Below are 16125 nucleotides of genomic sequence, written 5' to 3' on the forward strand. Positions count from 1 at the left end.
GTAAGTGGCTTCATTAGGGGTAAAATAACTCACTTTAAGCCACATTCGATTTATGGATAAGTAAGGGAAGTCTTTAAAGCGTAGGAGGGACGAAAGTTGGCAAGATACATTTTATGGATTTATAAGGTTTGATAACTTGGTAATTTGTAATAAAAAAGGATTTCTGAGAATAAATTGTAATATTGTTTTAAAACTTAAACTTTCAATATTATTATTTAATATGTCTATGAAAGGTGATATGGTGATTTTGCAAGATTAAAGGATTCTTTCGTTGGGAATTCGGCAGTGAATAAGCTTAAACTAACCACAAATGTCAGCGCCTATTTAACATGCAATTTTTAATTAACACTCAAAACATCAGCCTGTCGGACAGGAAAATAGAGAGGGAAACAGACGAGGTCCGTGTAAATGTAATTAATTCAATGTCCCACACGAACAGGCAGGCCAATTCATCCATAACCACCGGATCTCCCATACACCCACACTCCCATCCACCCACTTCCGCCCACCCACACATTCAAACGAACTTCAATTAGAGGCCGATACAGAGACCCATCGACAGACTGTCTCTGCTTTCGCTTCTGGCCTGTGGAAAATCGCTCCGATTTTCGTGGAATTCTTTACCGCGGCCACAGCTGCGACCATTTTCAATACCCTGTAGAAAGAGAGGTCAAGGTCAATCAATTAAATATTTTTCCGGATTAAAACGTATTTTAATATATAATTATGTTTCGTGATGTTTAAATTTTCTGACTAAATCCTTTTATTGAGTGGTTATCACAGTAAAACCAAAATCGAATTATACTCGTATAATTTAAAACCAACAAATTCGAAATTCTGTCACAAAATGTTACCTGTAAAGTTGGTTTCATTTGCTATGGTTTTTGTTCTTTGTAGAAGAGTCCTATATAGTGTCCTAGAAAAATATTGAAAATTAAGACGTTTCAGAGGTTTAAAGGCTTAAGGGATTAAATACAATTATGTATAATAACAGTTAACACAGCCATTTCTTTAGAGAAACCTCTAACTTTCTGTAAACCGTTTATTGGTCAGTAAAAGGCTATCATAAAAATGAAGAACAAGTAATACCATAAAAAATATTGTTCCCATAAAATGTTGATGAGTTCTGCTTTTTTAAAGGAAAACTTAAACTTGTAAACTGAAAGGAGTGACAGTTCCTTAAGTTTCGAAAGTATATTAGTATTACCTAAAGTTTAAATTAAAATGTGTTATTCTGATATAATATTATTAAAAATTAGTCTTTCAAAGTCTGATTTACTTATTAACATTTATTTCAGGGTATTAAGTAGTACCAGAAAGCAATCACATTTCCGACAAACGCTTGTTTTATTTTTCGAAATTTGGCCCGATTGATTTTGGTATTAATGCGTTTTCGACCGCCCAAGGGAGCCACCCCATCGATCTGGATAGCGGCTGGCTGAAAAGGAGTGGGTGCAGTGGCTCTGGGATTGGCGGTGGAATTGGATTTGGGATCGGGAGGTGCCACCCCGTTGTGGCCAAGAGGCACAGCAGGCGGGGCATTTGTTGCCGTTCCCTTTCCCATTCTACCGTGGTCATGGCTCATGGCTCATAATTCAGCGTTTTCAGTTAACTGGTTGGTTGGCTGGTGGGCTTGGACTTGGTTTTGGCCGCGTTTGGCTTTGGCTTTTGGTCTGGTTTGCCAGCCATTTGGCGCTCGTATTGTTTTTCTCTGCTCTTTAGTTACGCTAATTGCAATACGATGCTGCGTGGAGTGGAGTGGATCTCTCGGCCCCAAGCGTCAAACTAATTGCTTTTGCAAAAAACATTTGAAGCGCGCAACTTTTTCAATTTATCTATTTAGCGATGTGCGGCCTCCTCGTCCTCGTCCTTTTGCGAATATTTGCAGACAAAGTCCCCCCACTTGAGAGTTCTGTTACATGGACGCGGATTTATCATAAGCAAGGACAATGCCAATGCACTCTCAGATGGCTACACCGGAAAAAAAGGGGCTTAAATATACTAAGGATAAGGTATTTGTTAAGTAATGGAATAAGTTAGGAGCATCTGCGTTAAAATTGAGAACGTTTCGGGGAAACATGACCATATATCATTAATTAGAATACTTTTAAATTGTCATGGAGATATGAAAATAAAATACTGGTCATTATTTTTGAATGAAAATTAAGTATTTCCTTTCCCAAAATATATATATATGATAAAGTAGCGACAAAATATAAAATCTCTTTTCCACCACAATTGCACAAGTTATTCGTAAATACCCCTTAACATTAATAACCAATAAATTGTTACAGAAATGCAGACCACATTTCTTCCCAAGAATAACCACTGGAGAATTCGAAGGAAATTCCTTTCTTGTAAATCAATTCCATAACTTGTTTAAAAAATTCAACAAAATGCAGTAGGAAGTGGTCTGCGTTTTACGGGCCTTACAACCGAGTTTATTTCTGTGTGCAGGTCCTGAAAGGAAGGGGGGGCAGCAAAACAGCGACAACGGAAACGGAAATGCAGAACAACTGCTCGCTGTGTTCGAGCGCTGTTTCTATATTTTTTCCCCTGGCTGTTTGCTGCGTCGTCAACCCGAATTTCCTCTGCAACTTCCGTTTTCCCCATTAGGCGTGTACATAAAAGCGATGTTGAACCGGCGCTCGAGATTTACCCAGCTAGAAGGCAGACAAGTAGCGCTCATCGCACGCAAAACTTTGCTGCCGGTTGAAACTTTTTAAATTGATTAGTTTGTAGCCATCGCAGGAGGCTTTTCAGGGATCCCCTGAAACTGGAACTGCATCCCGGCATCCTTTAGTTTCCCTTTCCCCCAAACCTGTCCCACCGACATTAGCCAAGTGGCTGCATTTCAATTAGCCCGGCCCAGCAAACATGTTTATAAAGGGGTTCGGCGGCTGGGGGCGTGGCAATCTGGACCTCAAAGTTTACCGAGACTTTCAGCTCCTTGTCTGCTCAATTGAATGCACTAAAAACTCTTGAAAGTGTTGTTTTCCTTCGCGGTATTTAAGGGATTTACAAGAACACAGTGGCTAACATTATAACGGAATTTTGGTTTATAATTAAATATTTACAAAATATTTGTGGTATATTATAAGGATAGGTTAATATTTATCAATTGTAATAAATCTTAAAACATATTTAAGCTGAAAAGAAGAAGATATTTCCCTTATAGCCAGTCCCCTCTGTATTTTAAGAAGGCCCTTAAGTACTATAAGTTGCTGATTTCCTCAAGGATCACACAAAACCAACTCTTTTGCCGCTTGCTTAGATAATTCCTGAAGTGGTTTCGGGATGCCACGCTGGGAAGGAAGTCTTTTAATGTATTGGTTCCCTTTACTTTATCAAGTATCCGCCCCTTTTCCCAAGTTTTCCGTAGAATTCCCCAAGCCCTCTTTTGTTTTGACGTGTTCTGTCATTTGTGGTGACTTCTGTTTTGGGGGTTTCCGTTTGCCTTTTGTATGAGTTCTTACAGTTATTTAGTGAAAATTGTCATTTGTCAACTTGGGGCGCTGAGACACGCCTCCGTAACCCAGAAACCTCAAAATATATACGTCGTGTGGGGTGGCAAAAAAAATAAGAAAAAAACAGGCAAACTCGGAACGAACTTTTCTATTGACTGGCAAAAAGTTTTCAACATGCTCAGCTTTTATTAATGCGCTCTCAAGACCTTGCACACACTCTTATTTATCTAAAAATGCCAGTTACCTCGCCCATTTCCTCCAGACCAGTTTTCCCCCCCACTTCTCCCCTGCAAACTTTCCCTTGTTTCAACTTTCGCTTTGATTTTGCACTCGCTCTTTGTAAATTGGCTCACGGAAAGTTGCAGATGAAAAGCGCTGGAAGGAGGCGGGATTTTCCACCATTTTCGAAAGCAATTTTTTAATTCAGTTTTTTTTTTCCTTTCCGCCTGATTCCATTTAACAGTCGCGCTTATGTAGAATGCATTTTAATTTATTTAATTGAATTCAATTTGTTACAAATTGCCAACGAGTCGCGCACACATTTTTGTCGCTCGCGGATTTATTGAAGCATAAAATTTAAGACTTGTAATTTAGTGTGGAAGCGGAGAGTTTTACGACCCAGCGGGAAACGGAGGCGTGTTGGCGGGGAAAATCGACAACTACCAGTGTCAATGTCGATGTTAAGCTTGCGGCTCATCATCCCGGCCGTCCTTGTTGTCCTTGCTGTGTTTGTTGGCACAGGACATGCTCGGTACGTGTGAATGCCGCTGAAGGCCAACTGCACCAGCGGGGGGTTCCCACGGAGGCAGCAGCACTGGATGAGCGGCCCAACGGTCCGCAAAGGCAAAAGCGCGCAACTCATGTTTTCCCGCTGCCAGGACACGCCCCCCTTCTTCCGCCCCCAGCCCCCAGCCCCCCGTTGCGCCAGCCTCAGCCTTTTGGCCAACTGAATGAGCCCGTAATTTGTACTTGCATTCATGAACAGCAGTCAGCTCTTCATCTCGCCTTTTTACACTTGAAAATAAAACTGAGGGGCATTTCTTAGATGTGGAATAAAAAATGATTTTGTATTTATTTATTTTTTAAACATGTTCGTCCGTTAGGATTGCAAAGAAAGCAATAATTATGACGACATTTTTTTAGAGGCAATGTTCCTTTATAACTCTAAACAATACTCTAATCTTTAATATTAATACTTCTTAATTAGTTTTTCAATATTATCCTGTGGTCTTTAATCTTTAAGAATTAAACCCATATTTTATCCTATTAAATAAAACATAATAAGACCCAATTCCAATGTTAAACTTGAAATAGATCTATTACGTTTAAGTTTAAAACTAACTTTTAGTTTAACATTGGCATGAGAAAACGGTCCTGGGATTGGATAATATAGTGTCTCAGAGTTTTTCGTAAATTTTTATCTGAAAGATTTTCAATAGATAAGTTAGAAAAGAGATAGATAATTTTACGAAATTAAGAACAAATTTACAGGCTTTAAGGATTAACAATATACATTTAAATATATATTGACATTTTTATAATCGATAATGCATGTTCGAGGAACTGCAAATAAAATGTGATTATTAAAGCGACTTCTATTATGAATGTTAGGAATTATGATAGATATTTTATTTTCTATCTAGAAGTTGTAAGAAATCTAGTTTTGGCTCAAAGTTTATTTTTTTCAGTGCATGTCTGCGTGAGTGCGTGAAGTTATTTAACATATACTCTCGGAAAGAGCGGCGAAAGAATGTGCGAGGCCTTTGGAGGCAATGCGAAGGCCAAAGCACTGGAAGTCGCCATCGCCGTCGCCTGTCAAGGTCAGTCCAAGGATAACGCAAATTTACGTGCTGCCCTCAAACTTCGACACTTTAGAGGGGCGCCTGTTGTGATGTGTTGTGTTATTTTTTTTGTTTTCCGGCTTCTGCGATATTTCATCCTTTTGTTTCGCTCCACTCACACATGCACACATGCACACACGAGTCCCGATGAGTCCTCGGTGTGTTTTATTCAATTTTTTATTCCGCACAAAGGGAAAAGGATATGAGGGAAGGGGTGACTGGAGCAGGAAATTGCTTGGTTTATGCTCCCTTCGATGTCGGCGATAATCCACTGATGTCATTTGGCCTGCTTCAATGCATATCCTTCGGATCCTTGGGCTCCTTCTGCCAACTAAACTTCATATCTCTATCGACAGCTTGGAGTTTGAAGATATCATTTTTTTTGGGGGGCTCTCTGTTTGTTTGTCTTGGCTGGGGAAATTGCTCACGCATCCGGAATTGGGCAGGGCAAATTCACGCTTCAATTGCAAATTCCCCTGTTTGGGCGCCATTAGATATTTAGAACAATGTGTTGCCATCACAGCCGTCAGGACACTGGGGCCAGAAAACTCACATGGCAATAACCCCAACGATTCAAAAAGGATCTCCCACGCCTTCCGAAAAGTGTGAACCTTTGGCATTGACACGTCGTCGAGGGGTTATTACAGTTTTTTTTTGAAACGGTAGGAAGTCGTTATAAAGGATATTTTCAAGACACTAGCAAATATCTTGGGTATCTTTGTAGTAAAAATATTAGCTTTTACTTGATTTTGCAAAACTATATCATAAGGATTAGGAATTAATTTTAGTTATGACTTAATTAATTTGGAAAACTCTTTAAATTTAAAATTATGATATTACTGGTTTACAATGAAATCCAAATTAACTGGTTCTCATTGAGTTTTATTAACTATTAATAATTATAATTAAATGTATGCTTAAAAAAACCAAGTATGATACATTTTTCATAAAATCATTATAATTTAATATCTTCCCCTTATCGAATTCCCCCTATAAATATATTTTTTTCCGTGGGATGCTCATTTTTTGGCTCACAAATAGCAACGACTTATGTCGAAGGACATTGTCATTGCTGCTCACACATATTTTTAAATGGTTAAATATAAACGCACAATGGCAAATTGGCAGAGGACGTGCCACACCCACTCGCGGATCCTACGAAAATAGCTGGGGCATTGTGTTTAGAGATATGGAAAATCGAACCGGGAACATGGAGCACAATGAAGCTGCGCTTGAATTGCCACATCAGGTGGGCCTCTTTATTTCGAGGGGAAGGAGGAGGTCCTCCGCTCAGTTCATTGGGTTTGACTTGCTGTTTGTTTTATTTCCAGACGCGCTTTAATGTCGTTTATATTTATACAATTTGGGGCGCCAGCCACGCCCCCCACTCGTAGACCTTGGCCCAGGCAAGTGCATGTGCCTATCGGTACCCCAAAAACACGATGCCATATAAAACCTGCCCGAAAGTCCCCGTTTTCTGAATCGCAACACAATGAAAGGGTCGTCCGGTCGCCTTTTTACAACAGGAAGGGAATGGCGCCTTTTACGACAAAAGGCAGTCAGCCAGGCAGCCATCCATCTCGTCATCCTCGAGCCGTTTTTCCTTGAGTTTCCCATTTCCCGTCCCATCAATTTCCATCCGCTTTTCCGGACTGCGCCTTGCCGCAGTTCATCAATTTATTTAGCATTTTTATGACGCTCTGCTCCAGCAGAATTGTTTAGAGGGGCTATATTGATTTCATTAGCGGCTTTTAAGGGCCAATAAAGACAAAGGCAGAACACTAATTTCACCCCGCATATTCAAGAAGACTTCTCCGATTCTCGCTCACCAAAGGATTCGCATTAATAATTCATATTTTCAATGCACGGTGTACGACATAATTTTTATTAAAGCAACGTTTTTCCCAGCCCAAAAAAATGTTAAAGCACACACACACTCCAAAAAAATCGGAAAAAGAAAAAGTAATCAGGGGGTCGGAGGCAACTTTTTACTGCTCTTGGCAAATTTGAACACAACATTGTGACTTTTTAGCCTTTGCGGTTTTCCGATGTGGTAGTAAGTGAGTTTTGATTTCATTACGGCCTTCATTTGTCTCCATGTTTTACATCGATTTTTTTGATGGGATTTCGGCTTGTTTAATGAGGGTTTTTAGTTTCATTATGGGCCGGGCATTGGAGGAAATATATTTTCATAGCTTGCCCGGAAATTAAAACTAATTTAATTATGGAATTATCATATAAAAATTTATTGAGTGGGTGCTGATATTGTTGTACTATGTGATACTAGAGTATGGATTATTAATTAAAAGGTTAAATAAAACTGGATTTTTCCTGACCATAGATCGAATTTAATTACCCACAGATTGATATCTATAGAATTGTATGCCAGGCCACAATAATAATTCAAGAAGTAATTTTTATATAAACAAAAGAATTAAAGTTGCTGGCCCAAAGACTAGACATTATTATGCTTGTGTAATTAAAGGCATTATAAATCGGCGAAGCGGAAATGCCAGACAGCGATTTTGTAATTGCGTGTGTGTGTGGGAGGCAGTCACATACAAAAGACACAACCATAAATAGAATCTGATTCCAGAACATAAGCTGCCAGCAATAATCCAAACAACCGAATAAAATCCCCCCTTTCCTTGCCGTTTCTCCGGAGACGCGAATTTGACTTTGCCCAGCAACAAAGTCATCAAAACAATGATTGCAATACATATTTGGGGCAACACAATTTCGCCACCCAACTGGCTAAAGGATGTGGCGGAAGGACGAAGTGGCAGGACATGAATAGAGCAGCGAACTCCAGTCGAAATGCCACGAAATACAAACCCAAATCGTGGGAGACAAACACGCATTTCGGTTCATTAACCAAACCCAACAAAAGGAAGAAAAAAGGACGAGATAGTCGAGAAATGGAATGGGAAAAATTCTAGTAGCTAACGGAAACAAAATTACCAGTGAGCAAATAAAATGTCGTCGAGGGTTTGACGCAGCCTTCAACTCCAGTGATAAGCTGAAAGGGGGTAAAAAGGGGGCTTTCGGGGGGCAAGGACCTCCCCGAAGGATGAGCTCCGGTCGCAGCTTATTGTGTGCAGCTTGCAACGTTTCCTCTTTTTATTAGTTCCACGCTTATCCAGCATTTTGGCAGTCGTTACTCGGCTGATTACGGGCGAGGACACGCTGCATCCACAACTGCGGATGTGCTATATATTTACTACATAAAACATCTGGAGAATGGTGAAAGAGCTGTATCTGTAGCGTTGATGTCCTGTAACCATCTTTCTACATTTTTACAGCGCTCGCACAACAAAGTTCTGCGGGCAATCGAAGGTGTGGAAGACGCAGATTGCCAACTGAAAGTAAAATTCAGCACTGCAAAAATAAATGAGATGAAACGTTAATAATTTATGTATGTGTTAAATTTCAAAGTAAAGGCCTTATACCTTCTTAAATTTTGACAATCTTTAAAATACTCTATGATATAAACTTGATTAAATATATAAATGCATAATACATTGTTAAGTTGAAGACCCTTTTTCTTTTTTTTCTTCCTTTTTGGATAAATCTGTTCATTAAATCAAAAACCAAGCCAGTGTCATAAGGTCTTACAAGTTAAAATGAAATTTAGTTTGGTTATCTCCAATATTTGTATCCTTTAATGGTTTTTTAAAAACGTGGTATAACAATAACATGCATTCAACTTGGAATTCCCTTTTTTATTTTTCAAGCTACCCAATTTTGTACTCATTCGTATTTATACCTTCCAGGATATATTTTTTCCAGTGAGCTTAATGGTGTTGCACAGTGCCTTGTGCTTTGCAGCTGTATCTCCATCTGTTAGACCCTATCTCTCCATTTGTATCACTGGGTTCAACTGTGGGTCATTAGTGCGCTGTAGCTGCGTAGTTTTGCTCCGGTTTGCTCCGCTAGTTTCTTGTTCATTTTCTCATTAGTGAGTCAATACACGCAGCACGTTTTGTCCCCACATTGTTACGTCGGACACTTTCGCCAGGGGATGATGAGGTTGCTATCCTTTTGGTGGCACGACCTAAGGATACAAGGTTCCAAGGAAAGATAGAAAAAAAGAGGAGAAAATCAGACACACATGCAGCTGCCCCTGGAGAGTTGTTTAAGATGCGTTGCATCGCACTTTCGCACTTTGCTGACTGCAACTCTTGCAGCTGTCTATCCATCTTGGCCATATCCTTTTTTTCCCACTGACTGACTGACTGACATACTTACCCTCCAGAACCTCTAGAACCTCTAGATGGGTTGAGGGTGGCAGGGTGGCAGGGCCATGATCCGAAAATGTAAAGTGTAAACTTTTTGCCAGTTGTTTGCTGAACTGGCACTGCACTTTGTCTTCTTGCTTGGCTGGCCATCAGCCATCAAGTGTGGCAACTCATGGCATTTCCAGCTCCTGAAAACCATCCCTAAAAACCCATCCCCCCCTAATCCTGAAAGACCGCAAATCCGCAAAGATTCCCTTACTGAACGAGCTGAAATTTAAATAAGACCAAGTCATCGTCGAGAGTTCTTTCTTAGTTGTCGCTTTTTAATCTCCTTGCGTAGTTGTATATGGTAGTTACAGTTACAGTATAGTACACTCAATATATAAATCTAAGTTTTGCAGTTTGCAGCTTAGCCTAAGATGCGTGGCAATCAATTGAGTTTGTCTTTCGGTTCTTGTTCTTTTGCTTATTTTTGTTTTTCTTGCCAATCCAGCTGGGGAGCTTAAGGATAATGCTTAAGGATAATGCATTTACATGTACACTTAGGACTAGACATGCATGCACACCGATACACAGACACAACGAGGACTCTATGAGCTATGTATGTCACTTATGCGCTACCATATTCAATATTAATAATTGCCATTTGTTTGCTTTTCCCGCTGCCTTTGTTTTTCATCTCGACTTGCCTTTCCATCATTTTCCATTTCGCTTTGTTTGTTTTGAAAACAATGAGCAACATTTTTCCTATTCTCCCCAAAGGACGACCCATGATTTGTTCCTACTCATCCACTAAACTGACGTCTCGCCATTGTTATTAGTTTTTCTCAACAGTTTTTGCTCCACCCAAAATCGCATTCTTGTCCTCAATTTATTTCCTGTTTTTCAGGACCTTATGGGCGGGGAGGAAATCAATTCTAATTGCACACATTAATTATTGCGAAATCGGAATCGGATGAGCTGAGCCATCATAAGCATACATGTAATAGTACAGAATGGGTTCAAACCCTTTGAAGGATTAATTCATTAAGCTGCCACAATCAATTCTGCAAGTTTCGGCTGTGTGTGAAGCACATTTAACATTCACTCTATATGTATTGCTATAAAGTTCAAAGAACGCATTGAAGAATGGGCCAAGGGTAATTATCTAAACAATTTGCCAGTGCTCCTTCTGTGATTTTGTACTTGAATCTACTACGAACTGGTTCTGAAGCCTGTTTGCCTGATTGTTCGAGTCCTTACTGAGGCTATGTTTAGTTGGTATAAATTCATATTGCACCCGTAGAGTTAATTTCAGTTAATAACAAACAAGTATCGAGTAACAGAAAGCTAGTTTGAGCGAGATAGGGAGAGTCGAAGACAAGCTATATACAGTTTCGCATAATATTTGGGTTTGAGAGAGATAGTCAGGTACTTGGACAGGTTGAAGACGTAGCTTTCAATTCAATTGCTAGACGTTTGAGACATTTACAGAGCGGAATACATCTACATAATGGAAGATCTAAGATATGACAGCTAACAGTAACACTAATTCCCACTATGCAACCACCGCCTCCGACTGAAACTGAAACCCAGTAGTAATTAGGGGTCGATAAATAAGGGGTTCCTTGTTGCATAGTGTTCTATCACCGATCAATAAGCTAATGAGTGACTAGGCGAGACTAGATTGCTATGTACACACTTCGGATGGGTCGATTTACAGGGAGGTAAAATAATGGACACTCCTAAGCCATTTTGGGTGAAACTTATTGTTGGTAAAGCGATAATATTAGCTTTTATAATTTAAAAAAATAATTAATAACTAAGTTTTATAGGTAATTCCAAAAAATATTACTTATACATTTTTAACAGCTTATTTTAACAATCTAGTAATAAAGATAAAGAATTTAGTTTAATAACAAGTAGTGTTATGAGTATTTAAAATGATATTTTTTTAGTATGATAGAAAAATGATCTTAGCTTGGTTCTGGATCCTTAATGAAACCTTAAGAAATGATTGAATATAGTTGCTTTCAAAGCAAAAAGGCTTAGAAATGTCCAAAGCTTTTTCCTTTCCCAGTATTTTCTATCGACTTTTCCTGATAAACACACCTACATATATGTTTGAATCTTATCACTAATGTTTGGGATTTGTTTCTGCGGTTCTGGGGCTGAGTTTACTTGACCGAGGAGCTGGAGGAACTGGACACCTCCACCGGCTGGCTCTCCAGCTGGGGCGTGGTCTCCACCAGGGCGAGTCCGATGCTCTCGCTCTCGCTGTCGCTCACCTCCTCGTCGTCCTCCACGTCGCCCAAGGTGGTTATCTGGCTCTGGACACTGTGGCACTGCTCCAGGATCCTGTGGTGGTTCGTCCTCATCTGCACCTGATCCTCGCCGGAATCGATGAGCGATGGGGCCGAGGTGGTGTCCGCTCCGGCAACGGTGCTAATGATGCCATTTGGCGATCCCAAGGAGGCATTGGAGCTGCGCAAACGTTTCATGCCCGTCATGGGCATGAAGGACACATGGTGACCCGATGAGTTCGAGGGTCCCGGGGTCAAGGCCTTCAGGCTGGGGGCCAGGGGAGAAGTAGCCCCACTCACCGACCCTCCTGCCCCACTCAAAGTGGGTGGCACCGAGGCGATTGTCAGGGTGGACACCGAGGAGGGTCGTCCTCCGGCTCCCAAGTGCAGGGAACTGGCCGAGGCAGCCGCCACTGGAGGAGCGCTGATCGTCACTATCGTCTTGGCCAGCGCACTATTGACCGCCGTGGTCGAGTTGTAGTCCCCGCGCAACTGCATCCCCGAGCTGCGGCGCCGGGAGCGATGGTGGTGGCGATGGAAGCTCTGGCATCTGGTGCAGGATCGCTGCGAGGACGAGGGCGTGGCGGTGCCGGAGGAGTGGTGCTGGTGGTGGGCGGACCGGGATCCGCCGCAGTTGCTGCCACCGCTGCAGGTGCTGCAACTGCTCAGCTGTCGTCACATGAGCGTCCTGTCGATCTGGTTCACCGAGTGGTAGCCGAAGGAGGTGGAGGCGGCCACCATTGCAGCGGCCACGTGGCACTGTTAGAGAAAGAGATTGAAAAACAGAAGGAAAATTAAAAAAAAAATTAAGAAATGAAAAGTATTTAATTTTAAATGGATAACAATAATTAAAATATATTAAAAGGGAGGTATAAAATATTTATAATGAAATATTATTCAGAAAAATGGTATAAAAATGTATAAAATATTTCAGAAAGAAATATTAGTAAGCAAAAAGGTATACAAATGTGTACAAAATTTGTAAAGGAAATATGATTAAGGAATTCAGTATTTTAAGAAATAATAGAACACCGAAAGAGAATGCATAAAGAAAGAAAATAATACAAAATGTTTAAAAATATAAAAAAGAAGCAAAATAAAAATAAAATAATGTTCGCATTCAGTAAAGAAATAGTATAGTTATAAACATCAAATAAAGTAAGTTAGCAAGTATTCATTAAAAATACATTCAAATAAAGTTTTATATTAAAAAAATTACAAAAGAAATAGTACAGCGCAAAAACAGGAGAAAGTAACAATTAAAATCACAAAACAAGGCAAAAGAAAGCAAGAGCAGAAAAAGGGGTGAAAAGTAGAGAGGCGAGAGAAAAGCGTTTAATTAACATTTTGTTGTCTTATTTCGTTTCGAGTGTTTGCATACAATTTGCAGGCAGTGTTTCCGGATAAATTTGGGTGTTTTTATTTTCTTTTCTTTCATTTCTTTTTTTTTGTGAGTTAGTGTGGCTGTAAACAAAATTGCCGTTTCAACGCAGCAGCCGCAGCAACAACAAAGCAACAAAGTGAAACGACAACAACAACAATGAACAGCCAGAGCAACAATAACAACAACACCAGGTGTAGGCGGGAAAAACTGAGGGGCGGTGGAACAACAACAACAACAGCAATATCAAGAGAGAAGGAAACTGTTGCGGCTTTCGCTGGCAGATTTCCCCTTGATTTTCCTCCATTTCACCCAGTCGTTTTTCTTCTTTTTCCGGGGTGCAGTAAAAGTCAAAGCAAAATGCATGATTGAAAACAACAAAACAATGAAAAGTGGGGAAAAACTAGGAAAAGAGCAACAACAATCAGCCATAACAACAACAAAAGAGCGTGAAAATAGGAAAAGAAAAGCGGTAGCTGAAATTCCAATTTCTGGTTTTTCAAAGAATTTTCAGATTCCATTTTTTTTTTTTTTTCGAAGAGGGCAAAGAATTATAACAGTAACAACAACATTAACCAAATTTGTAAGTGTGCGTATGTGTGTTTGTTATTTTGAGGGGAAAATTCCAAGGGCTCATATGGACTTTTCCTTATTTGTTGCAAGTGGCTTCTTGCCAACCTGATTCTACATTTTCCAGCCCCTTGCCCTCCCCAAAAAAAAACCCATCATCTTTGGTTTGGCCAATTCAATTACGGTCTTACAGACGCCTCCTTCAGGTCGTATAAAATTCTAAAATCCCTCACCCATTTGCGTACAATTTGCATTGCGTATACGCCGAGTGGTCTGCTGTCCTTCGAAGGGCGGCCGCAATTAGCTTAAATAATTGAAGAGCCCGACCGAATGGCCCGCTTAGCAGACACCCCGGGCGTTCTGGGAAATTTGCAATTTTTATAGCCCCCCGGCGGTTCCGAAAAATAACACCCGGGATGGGAAAGTCGAGAGCTGGCCAAATAATCACTTCTGCCAATTTGGCTTTAGCCATTTTGATGGCTATGCCAATGTTTTAAATTAAGATTAAGCCGATTATAAATGAAGTGTCATTTAGTGTTTCTATTTTCTATCATTTTCTTTTCGTGTCCCCTCATAAAGCTCGTCTTATCTAGAGTTATTAAATCTTGAAGTATTTTTATCATAACGTTTTAGTGAGTCATAAGTCTGCCCAGGGGCTTGTCACCCAAAAAGTAATGAGCCTTTCGTGTGATTCCGCCCAGAGGTCAATGACACCGGGAATTTTCAAGTGGGCTGTTTGGCGCACGAACTTGTCGCGACCACGCCTCTTTTGGTAATTTATTGCCTGGCACTCAATAACCCTCTTTGAGGACCTGCGACCCCGACTTGGATCGACCTCAAAGTTTCGCCAAAGGCTAAGCTTCTGAGGCACCCTATCTTGGCGGCTTAACCGGTGACCTTGCAGGATGACAGCCACCAAATGTCCGATTGCCCCCCCCCCCTCGATTTGGAATCCTGCAAAAGGACATTAAAAGTTACATGGCTGCCTACACGAATTCCCACGGACTGGAACTCGGACTTCCGCTCCAGCGGCTCTGTCACATAATTATAAACGTTAATTTCACGTTCACAGTCAATTAGGGATAATTGATGTTTGCGCAACATTTGTGGTAAATTACATTTTGATGTTGGTCCTGCCCGAGAAATGAGCCATTATCGACTCTATATATTAGCTAAGTATATATATAGGGGTCCCTGATTATTGTTTAGTCCGCCTCAGTTCGTTTCAGTGGAATGAAATCAGTTTGATTAATCGGTTAAACAATTTCGTTTTCGAATTCAATTTAGCATTGCCTCGCATAAATAGTACAAGGACTGGTCAAATAATTGATGCAATTAGCAGCGATTATAGCAGCAGCATTTTAGCATTAGCAGCCACAAGGAGCAAAATAGTGTATATATTAGGGATTGATTAAAGTACGTGCTATTTTCCTTGCAGTTTTCGCCTGCTTTCGAGCTACTCGAAGGCCCCGAATCGAAGCAGTTCCGATGTGTTTGTGGGAGTTGGCCTCCGGCTGGCCAGTGGTTTCCTCTGCAAACAGTCAGAATCACAAATTCCTGGTTTACAAGCTTACAAATTTATGCTAAGCAGTCTCAGCTGCGAGTGTGTGCGGTTGCAGGATTTGTGGGTGAGTGGGTGAGTTGGCTTGGTCCTGGCTAGATGGCATTTTCAATCAAAACATCTTGTTGCGTTCAGGTGCACAGGGAAAAATCGAGAAATTTCTCGGCTCTCTTTTTTATATTAATCACTTTACAATTATCTTTGAAATTAAAATTATTTATTTTGGGTTATAAAAAGTATATGTCAGTTAAGTTTAAGTACCTGAAACACTTAAAATATATTAAGAGGAATTTTTAATAAAACAAAATGTTCTTCCACAATTTCGTTTATTGGATCCCGATTTAGACGTGGGATACCATTTGAGTTCATGATAAAATTATCTAATGATCTACATTAAAATAGTTCTTTAAATCGAGGTTCAAAATTTTACCCCATTTTCATATTTGGTTTTTCCGAATTTCCAATGGACTTCAGTATCAGACCCCGAAAACTGCACTTCTAGAACCCATAACTTGAGTTTTTGGATCCCGATTTAGACGTGGGATACCTCTCTGAGTTTGTGGTAAAATTCTCTATTGATCTACATTAAAATTTTTCTTTTAATTGATGGTCCAAATTTTAACCCATTTTCATGTTCGGATTTTCCGTATTTCCAATGGATTTCAGTATCAGACCCCAAAACTGCACTTCTAGATTTCATAACTTGAGTTATTTGATCCCGATTTAGACGTGGGATACCTCTTTGAGTTCCTGGTAAAATTCTCTAATGATCTACATTAAAATAT

General features: G+C 40.2%; 1 protein-coding gene across 1 annotated transcript in view; it reads right to left on the reverse strand.

Annotated features, from left to right (window-relative positions):
* Nucleotides 1-9848: 9848 nt before the first annotated feature.
* Nucleotides 9849-16125, reverse strand: part of Dop1R2 (dopamine receptor 2) — a 31262-nt gene continuing 24985 nt past the window's right edge. Inside the window, 1 exon segment of the mRNA XM_036818540.3 lies at nucleotides 9849-12587. Coding sequence (XP_036674435.3) covers nucleotides 11703-12587 — 885 coding nt within the window. The 3' untranslated portion in view covers nucleotides 9849-11702.

The sequence above is a fragment of the Drosophila suzukii genome, chromosome 3 (assembly GCF_043229965.1).
Source record: "Drosophila suzukii chromosome 3, CBGP_Dsuzu_IsoJpt1.0, whole genome shotgun sequence".
In the NCBI taxonomy this organism is placed as follows: domain Eukaryota; kingdom Metazoa; phylum Arthropoda; class Insecta; order Diptera; family Drosophilidae; genus Drosophila; species Drosophila suzukii.